The sequence below is a fragment of the Xyrauchen texanus genome, chromosome 6 (assembly GCF_025860055.1).
Source record: "Xyrauchen texanus isolate HMW12.3.18 chromosome 6, RBS_HiC_50CHRs, whole genome shotgun sequence".
Classification (NCBI taxonomy): Eukaryota; Metazoa; Chordata; class Actinopteri; order Cypriniformes; family Catostomidae; genus Xyrauchen; species Xyrauchen texanus.
Window position 1 is genome coordinate 1,526,669 of NC_068281.1, and position 13,505 is coordinate 1,540,173.

At 39.4% G+C, this 13,505-nt stretch overlaps 2 protein-coding genes across 2 annotated transcripts in view; both read left to right on the forward strand.

The window, feature by feature from the left end:
- The first annotated feature begins 1,135 nt into the window (after positions 1-1,135).
- Positions 1,136-10,184, forward strand: LOC127645832 (high affinity immunoglobulin epsilon receptor subunit gamma-like). Its single transcript, XM_052129515.1, has 7 exons — positions 1,136-1,198; positions 4,743-4,870; positions 7,594-7,674; positions 7,820-7,911; positions 8,238-8,276; positions 9,730-9,753; positions 9,843-10,184. Exons 3-7 carry the CDS (start codon positions 7,623-7,625, stop codon positions 9,897-9,899), a joined length of 264 nt encoding a protein of 87 aa, XP_051985475.1. The 5' UTR covers positions 1,136-1,198; positions 4,743-4,870; positions 7,594-7,622; the 3' UTR covers positions 9,900-10,184.
- Positions 10,185-11,348: 1,164 nt separating this feature from the next.
- Positions 11,349-13,505, forward strand: part of LOC127645779 (nectin-4-like) — a 19,026-nt gene continuing 16,869 nt past the window's right edge. Inside the window, exon 1 of the mRNA XM_052129452.1 lies at positions 11,349-11,686. Within this exon, the coding sequence (XP_051985412.1) occupies positions 11,638-11,686 (49 nt within the window). The 5' untranslated portion in view covers positions 11,349-11,637. The remainder of the gene's footprint in view (positions 11,687-13,505) is intronic.

Below are 13,505 nucleotides of genomic sequence, written 5' to 3' on the forward strand. Positions count from 1 at the left end.
ATTTAACGAGTTTTTTCTCGAAACACAACGACTTTATTCTCGATATTTAATGAGTTTATTCTCGCATTATAATGACTTCAATCTCGAGATGGTTTTATTTTTTTTTTATTATTGCTTGGCCCTAATCCTCTTCCGTACAAAACCGATCATTTACTCTGTTCGCTTCCCTTTACAGTATATAACTCATATATGCAACGATTATAACTCATATATAACTCATATATGCAACGATTATAACTCATATAACTCATATATAACTCATATATGTCTGCGATTAGCCACTGCCTGGTAATATTTCAGATTTCATTCCCCAGTTCAGTGTCCGTTCACTGCGTGTTTAGAGTAAAAGTTTGGTTTGCCTTAATGTGTGTCCAAAGATAAGATCCATGTATCATCTTTATTACCCTCTTTGGTCTTTACTGTAGATATCGATAAATTAAAAAAAAGAAGATAAAATTAAATTATAAATTAGAAACTTCTACATAAAATTAGTATAAATGTACTATAGTAATTAATACTCTGATACTAATTTGCACAAAGCACACCAATGACTTGTTTAAGACTTGAAGCTAAAGTTGAGGACTTGGACTTGACTCGAGACTTTAATGCAATGACTTGAGACTTGCTTGTGACTTGGAAAACAATGACTTGGTCCCACCTCTGAGAATGACTATTTATCATGTTGTTGTATCAGGCTGGTTGAGCCTTTAAAGTGTTCATAGCACCAAAGAGAAAACTGACCTGAAACTGGCTTGCACACAGTTGGTTCTGCATATTAAGCTGAGACAGCAGAGAGTATTTTAACATTGAAAAAAAAATGCACACTTCATCTTCAAAGAACTGAATCATATACATGAACATTGTCAGTAGGGTGCAGTGTGGAACTAAGAATATAACATCTGAAATCACTGTACCCAGTACAGTGGCGGAGCCAGAGGGCAAGTTGGGGTGGCAATTGCCACCCCAGACGAAGTCCTTGCCACCCCGCTGAAAACATTAAACTGTTTTGATTTTTACGAACATTTCCCAAATCTTCCAGCGGACGTGAATGCATCCTTACGCAGCACGCTTGTGCGTTTGCTGCTACACTTTTCATTGGTTAAGCTGACACGCAGCTCCTCCTCCGTGCTTCAAACGGCTCCGAAACAAAACATAACGCGACAGGCAGGACACACGATCGATGAAGAGCGTTTTGCTGGTATGTATGGCTTTTATTGGTATTAAATTAACTTAAATTAATTAAATTATTGGTTTTAACGGGAAGTAAGGGAGACATTGCAGCACTGTAGTGCTTAGCATTAATACTTAAAGGGGTCATGACATGAGAAACCAAATTTGCCTTGATCTTTTGGTATATAAGAGGTCTTTGTATCATTAAAACGTCCTGCAAGTTTAATATTTTAAGACGTCCTCCCCATTCTAAACGAATCATTTATTTAATCAAGCTCAAAATACAGCTGGTTCTGGATTCATGGTTAGAAGTGACGTGACGGTTAGAAGTGACGTAACAGCGTTTGCATATGACCGCCTCCAGCACAAGATAACTACGCTTTAAGCGCAAGACAACTACGCTACTCATTTCATATCGCCGTGCGCCTCACAAGTGTTCAGTCGATGGACAGCGAGCTCTGACAGAGACTACTTGTGCACAGGAAAATTACGATGCCACACAGATGTGCTGTTCCTGGCTGTGGTCAAACAAAACCTCTGAATAAGCTGCCGAAAGATCCAGACGTCAGGGAAAAATGGATGCAGTTTATTTTTTGCGGACGTCCCAGTCACGGCAGTGTTAACTTAAGCGTTTGTTCTGTACATTTTAAGGATGACTGTTTTGAGAACAAATCTCAATATGATGCTGGCTTTGCCAGAAAACTGTTGCTCAAAGATAAGTCCGTGCCGACTATTCTGGGAACAACGACGACGCAAACTGTAAGTAATCTATTTTAAACTTTAAACTACTTTTTAAAGCGCAATTTCATTCATTATGAATAATCACAGTGTTTTTACTTAGTTTACTTGCATATTGTTCTGGCTGGGGGCGTCAATATTTGATACATAGGCACTGACGTTAGCCAATCATAACAGTGGGCGTTAACACTGAAGTCTTAAATGGAAAACGCCCCCAAAACAGACTGTTTGAATCAGAGGATGAGAAACAGGGTGGGAAAAGGTCATAAATCACTAGATTTTAAAAGTTTTTCTTAAAAAAAAATATATTAATACTATAATTGCACCTAAGGGAACATAATAATACAATAAAAAAAACATGTCATGACCCCTTTAAATGAGCATCACTAGTCTTGTGAAACTGACAGGAATGCCAGCAAGGTTTTCCCGCCCAAAACCCGCGAGAATGCACAAAAAACCGTCGAAATTTGTTTTATTAACAATTATTTAATTATTTGTATGATTAAAAATGCATTATTCCCAGTTATCAACTGCTTTTTATTTGCTGTAGGCTATAGTATTACAGTTTGTTTAATTTTAGTGCTTTGATAATATCAGGGCTTGAATTCCAGTGCGGGAATTGCACATAATTTAAACCATTCCCGCAAGATTAGTTTTTATAGTGTGAGAAATTCCCGCACAGATATATTTGCTTCATTTCAGAGCAAATGATTAAAAACAAATTCACAGATGCGAGAAAGAATGTCAAACTGTCTTTTTATTTTAATTCCTCAATCAGTGCTGGACCGGCATTATCTGTGTTCCGCCGAGCCCTGCAGTTACAGATGATGTGTTTCACTGTCAATGCAGTGTCTGCTGATCTTATTCACACTATCGAGTGCAGGTGCAGCTTTCTAACTTTCAGTCATAATGAGCTGTTTGTGAATAAATTATCCGCTTCCAAATTATGTCAATTTTAATCACGAAATTGAAACATTAAAAACCATGTTGCTCTTTATGGTGTGCGAGTGCAGCAACGAACCGATCAGCTTAACGTACAGCGTAACAACATTGAATACAACAATTCAACGGGACGGTGTAATATGGCGTACTTTTCGTGGTCTGGAGGCGGCAAAACAAATGACGCTCTCTATGCTCATGTAACGCCGCTTTTTACGGGACACACAGCGTCACCAATGACGCGTATCATAACGCGTCACAAGACGCATAGTGTTAAATGATAATGATCTCCACCCTGTCTTTTCCAAAGCAAATCAATTTGAACTGTTATCACCCAATCAGTAAAGAAACTGAGAGACATAAAAACATATAGTTTAAACTGAGTTATTAATATCAATTTGAAGAAGAGCGTGGCGTATTTTGTATAAAGTTTTGTTGTTGTTATTAACTGTTTTGAGAACTGGAAATGCACAATTCATGCATACAAATCTGTAGGTATTAATAAATGAAGATGATTAGACCGATGCATCAAAAGTTGTGACAAAATGTGACCCAGTGTAAAAAAAACGAAATTCAGGCCCTGGATATTCACAAACATTTGTGTCTTGTACATGTAAACAATAATGATAATAATAATAATTAATAAACTGAGGCAAGAACGGCATTCTTAACTAAAGCAAAATACAATAAAAGTTTGCAAAAGTTCTGAGTTATTTAACTATGAATTTATGAGAGCATGCTACTGAACAGAGAGTCGCTGAAAGAAGGATCTGAAGTACCAGTGTTTCGGCTTCTAAAAACCGCCGAACTGATCCGAAACCAGCCCAATTTTTATCCACCTGCCCAAACCCATTTTTGCCCGCAAAAAAGATTGTAAAACCGCCCAATCTGGCAACTCTGGAAACTGACTGACTGTCACGCCTGCGTGAAGATGCTTAAAACATTTAGTTAGCAAATGTTCAGCAACAATCACAGACCTTAGGTAGGCTTATTCATATTGGCACGTGTAATGCAGCATATTGAACTAATCTTAATAAAACCACCGTGGAGATAGTAGATGTGACTGTAGACATGTACAGAAGTACTGTAGTTTGTGCAGACATACAATTTATTAGCACTTAACATAACATGTCTAGACGTCTTTAAGCAATTTTCCTTGTGTTGTCATGAATGTGTACAACTGCCTTGTCCTGCCTTGTTTCGACAGGTCCAAGTTTACCTCAGTTTTTGTTTACTACTGTACTTGATTAGTCCAAGGAGCATTTTGAATAATTGTTCTATTTTTGCTGTATACTTAATACATATATAATTGTGTACATTTTGGAAAATAAACAACTTTAATTTAATCTATATACATTTTGTGGAAAATAATTTATTTTTAGTGTAATTTAACACTTTGTATATTGACCCCCCAAAATAATACCTTGCCACCCCTGTTTTAAAAGTCTAGCTCCGCCACTGCCCAGTACAGCATAACCAATCCAACAGATTCAGTGTTCGTTCATTTGAGCTTCTGTAAATCCTTAGAATTGTCATTAGAGTATTACCATTCCTTCTTTCTAAAGACTTCAAAAGCATTTCTACTGAATTAAAAAAAGGTTATACATGTAACATTATTCTATTAGTGGGTGGAAAACAGCCACCTGGAGTTAAGTGTCTTACTCAAGGACACAATGGTGGTGGCTGTGGGGATTGAACCAGCAACCTTCTGATTACCAGTTATGTTCTTTAGCCCACTACGCCACCACCACTCATATTTGGCGGACCTTGGCATAAAAAAAGTTTGAAAACCTCCAAGACTAAGTATTAAATGTTCAGCGTTTGTGCTCCAGGCATGAATGATCCCTTAATCGTGTGTGTTGTTGAGGAGAGGTGTGCTGTTACTTTATTTACAGATCACACTTACCATTTTCACATGGTAAAAAAATTACATAGACTTACATTGAAGGAGAGACTCCAGACGGATCTAGAGAGCAGAATATCACAAAGACTCCAAGGTGCAGGATTCTTTTGACTTGGACCAGTAAGTAACCTTCCACAACACCCTAGCAACCACATAGCAACCAGCCAGAACATCCTAACATCCACTTAACAACCATCCATAACACCTGAGCAACAACATATAAACCATCAATAACTTCCTAGCAACCACCTAGCAACCAACCAGAACAACCTAGTAACCACCTGACAACCAGCCACAACACCCTTGCAACCAGCCATAAAACCCTAGAAACCACCTAATAGCATCCTAGTTTCCACCTAACAACCACCCAGCACACCCAAGCCACCACCTAAAAACTATCCATAACACCAAAGCAACCATCCGTAACAACCTAGCAACCACCTGAAAACCATCCATAACACCCTAGCTACCACATAGCAATCAGCCAGAACAATCTAGCAACTACCTGATATAAAACTTTAGTAACCACCTAAAAACCACTCAGAACACCCTAGCAACCACATAACAACCTGGCACAACTGCCTAGAAAAACCATGCTAATCACCCTAGCAACTGCCAAGCAAACATCCATAACACCCTAGCAACCACATAGCAACCATCCATTACACCCTAGCAACCATCCACAACACCCTAGCAACCATATAGCAATCAGCCAGAACAATCTAGTAACCACCTGATATAAAACTTTAGTAACCACATAAAAAACACTCAGAACACCCTAGCAACCACATAACAACCTGTCACAACTGCCTAGCAACCCCATAGAACCCCATAGTAACCAGCCATAACACCCTTGCAACCATCAAGCAATCAGCAAAAACAAATTAACAACTACCTGACAACCAGCCACAACACCCTAGCAACAAACTAGCAACCAGGCATAAAACCCTAACAACCACCTAGTAACCATCCATATCACTCTAGCAACCACCTAACACACCTGAACAACCACCCAGATCACCCTAGCAAGCAACTACCTAACAACCATCTAGAACACCCTAGCAATTACCTAGCAATCTTCCAGTAGACCCTAGCAACCACATAAAAACCATCCAGAACCCCAGAGCAAGTAGCCATAACACCCTAGCAACCATCTAACCTCCCAAAACACCATAGCAACCATCTAACGTTCAGAACACTCAGCAACTGTCTAGCAACACCATGACAACCACATGCAATATCAAGTTGCTCTTGTTGTGTCCTTTTTAAAAAAGAAATATTTGGCAGACGCTTTTATCCAAAGTGACTTACAGTGCACTTATTACAGGGACAATCCCCCCTGGAGCAACCTGGAGTTAAGTGCCTTACTCAAGGACACAATGTGGTGCTGGCGGCGTTGGGGATTGAACCAGCAACCTTTTGCTCGCTCGTTCAGTGCTTTAGCCCACTATGCCTACACCCTAGCAACCACCTAAAAACCACCCAGAACACCCTACCAACCACCTAAAAACAATTCTAATCACCATAGCAACCATCCATTACACCCTAGCAACCATGTAGCAACCATCCATAACACCCTAGCAACCACATAGCAATCAGCCAGAACAATCTAGCAACCACCTGATATAAAACTTTAGCAACCACCTAATACCACCTAATAACACACCAAAGCAAAAACCTAAAAACCACTCAGAACACCCTAGCAACCACATAACAACCTGGCACAACTGCCTAGCAACCACCGAAAACCCACCCAGAACCCCATAGTAACCAGCCATAACACCCTTGCAACTATCAAGCAATCAGCAAAAACAAATTAACAACTACCTGACAACCAGCCACAACACCATAGCAAAAAACTAGCAACCAGGCATAAAACCCTAACAACCACCTAGTAACCATCCATAACACCCTAGCAACCACCTAACACACCTGAATAACCACCCAGAACACCCTAGCAAGCAACTACCTAACAACCATCTAGAACACCCTAGCAATAACCTAGCAACCTTCCAGTAGACCCTAGCAACCACCTAACCTCCCAACACACCCTAGCAACCACATAAAAACCATCCAGAACAACCATCCATAATACCCTAGCATGTAGCCATAACACACTAGCAACCATCTAACCTCCCAAAACAACCTAGTAACCACCTAACAACCATCTAACCATTCAGAACTCTCAGCAACTGTCTAGCAACACCCTGACAACCACACTCAACATCAAGTTGCTCTGCCTTTTTTTTTTTTCATTTGGCAGATGCTTTTATCCAAAGTGACTTACAGAGCACTTATTACAGGGACAATCCCCCCGGAGCAACCTGGAGTTAAGTGTCTTACTCAAGGACACAATGGTGGTGACTGTGGGGATCAAACCAGCAACCTTCTGAGTACCAATGTATTATACAGAGCACTTATTACAGGGACAATCCCCCTGGAGCAACCTGGAGTTAAGTGCCTTACTCAAGCACACAATGGTGGTGACTGTGGGGATCGAACCAGCAACCTTCTGATTACAAGTTATGTGCTTTAGCCCACTACACCACCACCACCACCACAACTAGTGTCCTTGTTGGATTTGTTGGAATGAAGTGCAGGAGTGTGATATGTGCTGTACACTTCTCTCTTACACACACACACACACACACACACTCACAGCTCAGTGTGTGAAAGAGGAAGGTGTTGTGCTGATGTTTGTTATTTGTGTGTATAAGAGGTCAAAATAATGCTGATGTGACATTGTGTGTTTGTGTGGACGGACTCTGTCTCAGCCCACAGTTTCCTGTTAAATGACAGTTTTGTCAGTCTTTAATCGCTCACTCTTCCTCTTTTAACATCAGCTCGACTCTGTTTGCCTCTGAAAGGAAAGATGTGGACGTCTGGAATCTGTCTGATTCTTTTACTCAACGCTGGATGTGTCGGTGAGGACATTATATATGTTTCATGAAACAATCACAAAACAAAGCAACAGATTTCATCATAAAGGGAATATTTCTGCTATAATTGTGTATATTTGTATTGTGTTATTAGTGCGGAACAGAATTATAATGTGTGTGTTTGTCTCAGCTGCACAAGCAGACGGCCATTTGTGTTTCATTCTGGATGGCGTTCTGGTCCTGTACTGCGTCGTGTTGACCATCCTGTTCTGCAGATTAAAAGTGAGACTTCATATCTAATAACTAATTACTGTTTAATCGATTTCTAAAGTTTGCACACCCTTGACTCTGATCACTATTATCAATATTCAGAATAATATATCCTCATATCATAAGTTCATATGTAATGATTGAGCATCACTTCTATAACTCAGATTCAACTCTATTGTCCTTGTGTCGACGGCCAATAGAAATGTAGCATGTAAATAAATATTATTGTACAGTGTTGTTGACATGAAATCATTTATGATTATTTCCATTTGAGCTTTAATAAAGTTTTGAAGGACAAAGAGTTTAAACTGTTTCATTTTCTGGACATTTATTGACAGATGCAGCAGAATAAAGACAAAAACAGCTGGTCCACAGAGGTGAGAACATTTGTGTGTGTGTGTAGTGTGTGTGTGTGTGTGTAGTGTGCGTGGGTGTGTGTGTATAGTGTGCGTGTGTAGTGTGCGTGTGTGTGTACTGTGCGTGTGTGTGTGTAGTGTGCGTGTGTGTAAGGTCTCACAGCCAATCAACTTTGAAAACAAATGTTTAATATGCTGTTGAATATGTGGGCCCCACAGCTTATACAAGGCCCCCTCAATAGGGCCGTTGTCTATGAGGGCCCCCAGCCCTGTTATAGGACCCTTTTGCATGTTGAGGCACTCTTTAACCCTATGATGCAGATCATATTTGATACATGACCTTCTAAAGCCTTTGCCAGTCATAATCTGCCCCTGCATCTATGAGATGACCTCACTATAGTGAAACAAACGTGTTTCTGCTGGTTCTCACAGTTTTGTTTCTTGTGCGTTGGATGACAACAAAAACACCTATTTAAAGCATGCACACAAAGACTCGTCATTTCCGCTCATCTTTCACACAGATATGTTAAATCAATCGACACAGTACGAGACAACGTGACAGAATTAAAGATCAGAGGATAAAAGTGCTGGTTTTATGGCTGGTTGCTAAGTTGTTGCAAGGGTGTTATGGCTGGTTGCTAGGTTGTTCGGGTTGGTTGCTAGGGAGTTCTGGATTTTTGCTAGGTGGTTGCTAGGTTGTTCTGGTTGGTTGCTAGGGAGTTCTGGATTTTTGCTAGGTGGTTGCTAGGTTGTTCTGGTTGGTTTCTAGGGAGTTCTGGATTTTTGCTAGGTGGTTGCTAGGTTGTTCTGGTTGGTTGCTAGGTAGTTCTGGATTTTTGCTAGGTTGTTCTGGTTGGTTGCTAGGGAGTTCTGGATTTTTGCTAGGTGGTTGCTAGGTTGTACTGGTTGGTTGCTAGGGAGTTCTGGATTTTTGATAGGTGGTTGCTAGGTTGTTCTGGTTGGTTGCTAGGGAGTTCTGGATTTTTGCTAGGTGGTTGCTAGGTTGTTCTGGTTGGTTGCTAGGGAGTTCTGGATTTTTGCTAGGTGGTTGCTAGGTTGTTCTGGTTGGTTGCTAGGGAGTTCTGGATTTTTGCTAGGTGGTTGCTAGGTTGTTCTGGTTGGTTGCTAGGGAGTTCTGGATTTTTGCTAGGTGGTTGCTAGGTTGTTCTGGTTGGTTGCTAGGAAGTTCTGGATTTTTGCTAGGTGGTTGCTAGGTTGTTCTGGTTGGTTGCTAGGAAGTTCTGGATTTTTGCTAGGTGGTTGCTAGGTTGTTCTGGTTGGTTGCCAGGGAGTTCAGGATTTTTGCTAGGTGGTTGCTAGGTTGTTCTGGTTGGTTGCTAGGGATGTTTATGTATTCTTGCATCTATTAAAACAGTAAAACTGAGGGCACGAAAGGTGGATAAGAGTGGAAAGCAGTAGAGAATGGGGAATAAGTTAACTTATAATGACTTTTACTGTTCTTAATCTTTTACAGAAACAAGGAGGAGGAATCTACGAGGTATTTTTGGTGTTTAATGAACTTCATATTGACTGATTAATTAATTACTGCAGTGAAACGATGACTTCATGTGGCTTGTCGTGTTTCAGGGTTTACAGCGTCCACATCAAGACACCTACGACACGCTTCACGTTGCAAAGAAGTGACCTTTGACCTGATCATCTCTCAAACTGCATATACAGCTCAAAGATAACAGTATGCATGTTGCTTTCAAGGCTTTTCAATATAATCTTGTTTTATAGTAAATACACAAACAAGCAGAGCATTGTAAACAAACGCTTCTGTTCTAGTAGCTGTTAGCATATTTCTATTAAACATATTCCCAAGTTGTGTCACAGATAGTCAATGTATAGAATACGTGTGTAGCTAAACCTTTTACTCATAATAAATAACTTATAATAATTGTAAATAATAAAGTTACTTAACACAGACTCTTATGTATGTGTTTGTTTTCTATAAGTGAAGGAGGAAGTATAACAAATAAAATGACAATAATATCATTACAAACATAATAAATATAGTTGCAAGCAGCAATTAACAGGGTTCAAGGATTTTAAGAACTTTCAAAGTATGCAAAAAAGGAATGTATTTGTATTTGTACTTTGTATGTTCCTGAAACAGGATAATTGTTATGGCGGACATTTTTTTAAAAACATTTTAACTGTTATAAAGCCATAAAGCAGCCAATCTCCAAAAAGGTTTTAGAAGTTCGAATATTTATTTTAGGAATTATCGGCTTTTGGATACACTTGGTCAAACCCACATGATAAATGCAACCCATAAATAACTAAAGTTCAAGTTTTCTTTGACAACTTTTCTTTCACATGCGACTCCAGTGGTTTAATCCATGTCTTCAGAAGTGATATGATAGGTGTGGGTGAGAAACAGATCAATATTTAAGTCCTTTTTACTATAAATCTACACTTTCACTTTCACTTACGACTCCAGTGGTTTAAGTTTTTTTTTTTACTATAAATTCTCCTTCCTGCCCAGTAGGCGGCGATATGCTTCTTTAAATCACCAAAAACAGAAGAAAAACTCTAAAGAGAGAAGAGTGCTTATGAAAGTGAAAGTAGAGATTTATAGTTAAAAATGACTTAATTATTGATCTGTTTCTCACCACTTCTCATTTATTTGCATTGAATGGACCGATAGAGCTGAGATATTCTTCTAAACATCATACACATCATACACATCTGGGACTGCATGAGGGTGAGGAAATGATCAAATATCCCTTTAACATTCACTTAATTATACAACACATAGACAAAGTGAACATCTTAGTGACTGTCTCTCTCTCTCTCTCTCTCTCTCTCTCTCTCTGCTGTTTACATTCTTAGGTTTCTTTGTTTATCTGTTCAGAAGATACAGTGAAGTATTTGCGTGTGAACTGGTTTGTCTAGTTTAATTCTCTCATCACTCAAACACTAAACACCTGCACATCCGTTTCAGCATTAAGTGTTCTTTCTGTTAGTTAGTTCATATTTCTAGTAGCCTAAAACATAAAATAAAACAACAATAATAATCATGTTTAAAAAAATCAATAAGCTAAATGGACTTGAGTGAGAAATATATAATGTGACGTTCAGCGCTCAAAGGTCAGAGGTCGTGTTTGCGGTGGGCGGAGCTCGCGCACAGGTGAATCAAACCTTCAGCTCACCTGAGCGCCCAAATCTCTCACACTTTCGGCACACAGGAGTTCAAACGTGTGTTTGTGAAGCTCCGAATATTTCAGGGGATGTTTCGTGACAGAACCGCGTGTTGTTTCGGGTGTGCGCTGGATCTGAATGAACACGAACATCTTTAACGGGCAGAAGATCCGGATGAGAAACATGTTCGCGAGATGTGAAAGGAAAATAAACTGACGGACATAAAACAAACAACATGACAAAACTTCTGACCTGCCTCAGTGTTTTATATATAACTGCAATGGGTGAGTAAATTAATTAAAATATCTGTCTGTCTGACTGTCTGTCATTTTATCTGTCTGGCTGTCTGTCATTCTGTATGTCTGTTATTCTGTCTGTCATGTTATCTGTCTGTCATTCTGTCTGTCTGTCATGTTATCTGTCTGTCTGTCTGTCATTCTGTATGTCTGTCATGCTATCTGTCTCTCCGTCTGTCATTCTGTCTATCTGTCTGTTATTCTATCTATCTGTCTGTCTGTCTGACATTCTGTCTATCTGTCTGTTATTCTATCTATCTGTCTGTCTGTCTGACATTCTGTCTATCTGTCTGTTATTCTATCTGTCTTTCTGTTTGTTTGTTTGTTTGTCTGTCTGTCTGTTTGACGGTCATTCTGTCTATCTGTCTGTTATTCTGTCTGTCTGTCTGACATTCATTCTGTCTGTCTGTCTGTCTGACATTCATTCTGTCTGTCTGTCTGACATTCATTCTATCTGTCTGTCTGTCATTCTCTCTATCTGTCTGTCTGTCTGTCTGTCATTCTGTCTGTCTGTCATTCTGTCTGTCTGTCATTCTGTCTGTCTGTCATTCATTCTGTCTGTCTGACATTCATTCTGTCTGTCTGTCTGACATTCATTCTGTCTGTCTGTCTGTCATTCTCTCTATCTATCTGTCTGTCTGTCTGTCATTCTGTCTGTCTGTCATTCTATCTGTCTGTCATTCTATCTGTCGTTTGTCTTAAACACGTTCAAACTCTGGTGCCTCTAAATGGTCAAAGAATTTTTGAACTATTAAATAAATTGAATGTATCAAATAATCTCCAGAAATCTCCCCCAGATGAAATGTGTGTTTGTACTGTATGTGACGTAAAGGAAGTGTGTGTGTGTGTGTGTGTGTGTGTGTGTGTGTGTGTGTGTGTGTGTGTGTGTGTGTGTGTGTGTGTGTGAGGGTTTGTTGTGATATGTGGAAGAGTCACATTGTGAACATATTTTTCTAATGATATTGAAGCGTTAAACCGCCCTCAAATTACTCACTACATTGTGTCTTTCATGCAGAACTGTGTGTTTGTCAGGTGAGGTGACGGTATCAACAATAACCAGAACTGTGAGACGGCATTCTCTTCCTGTGTCTCACAGTTCTCATGAAAGACGAGGGTGTTTGTGGGTCAGTGCTTCTCAACGGGTTTGACTTCAGCTCGACACACTACTGCAATTACAAACAAATGTCCTCGAAATCAAACACGGACAGTTATTAATACTACTATGAAATGGGAAAGCCAGACAATATGAAAGGAACAGTGTGCAACTGTGACAATGTTGATTACCACAAAATCATTATTTAGTCTCGTCCCTCCTGTTCTTTAAATGTGTGTTCCAGTGAGACACTTCCAATGCAGTTTTAACAGAATTAATGAAAGTGCTTTTATAAAATTATCATCTTCACATTTCTGACTTTAAATCCTCCAAAAATGGACCTCATTGAATTTCATTCACTTCCATTGAGTTCTATTGACCCCATTGAGTTCTATTGACTGACATTTAGTTCTATTGACTGACATTTAGTTCTATTGACCCCATTGAGTTCTATTGACCCCATTGAGTTCTATTGACCCCATTGAGTTCTATTGACTTACATTTAGTTCTATTGACCCCATTGAGTTCTATTGTCTTCCATTGAGTTCTATTGACCCCATTGAGTTCTATTGACTGACATTTAGTTCTATTGACCCCATTGAGTTCTATTGTCTTCAATTGACTTCCATTGAGATCTATTGACCCCATTGAGTTCTATTGACTTACATTTAGTTCAATTGACCCCATTGACTTCCATTGAGTTCTATTGACCCC

Excerpts from the sequence above, each read along its gene's own strand:
- LOC127645832 (XM_052129515.1), top strand. The coding sequence starts at position 7,623 with ATGTGGACGTCTGGAATCTGTCTGATTCTTTTACTCAACGCTGGATGT. Across the intron at positions 7,675-7,819 it reads ACTCAACGCTGGATGTGTCG|CTGCACAAGCAGACGGCCAT; the intron begins GTGAGGACATTA and ends TGTTTGTCTCAG. Across the intron at positions 7,912-8,237 it reads TCCTGTTCTGCAGATTAAAA|ATGCAGCAGAATAAAGACAA; the intron begins GTGAGACTTCAT and ends ATTTATTGACAG.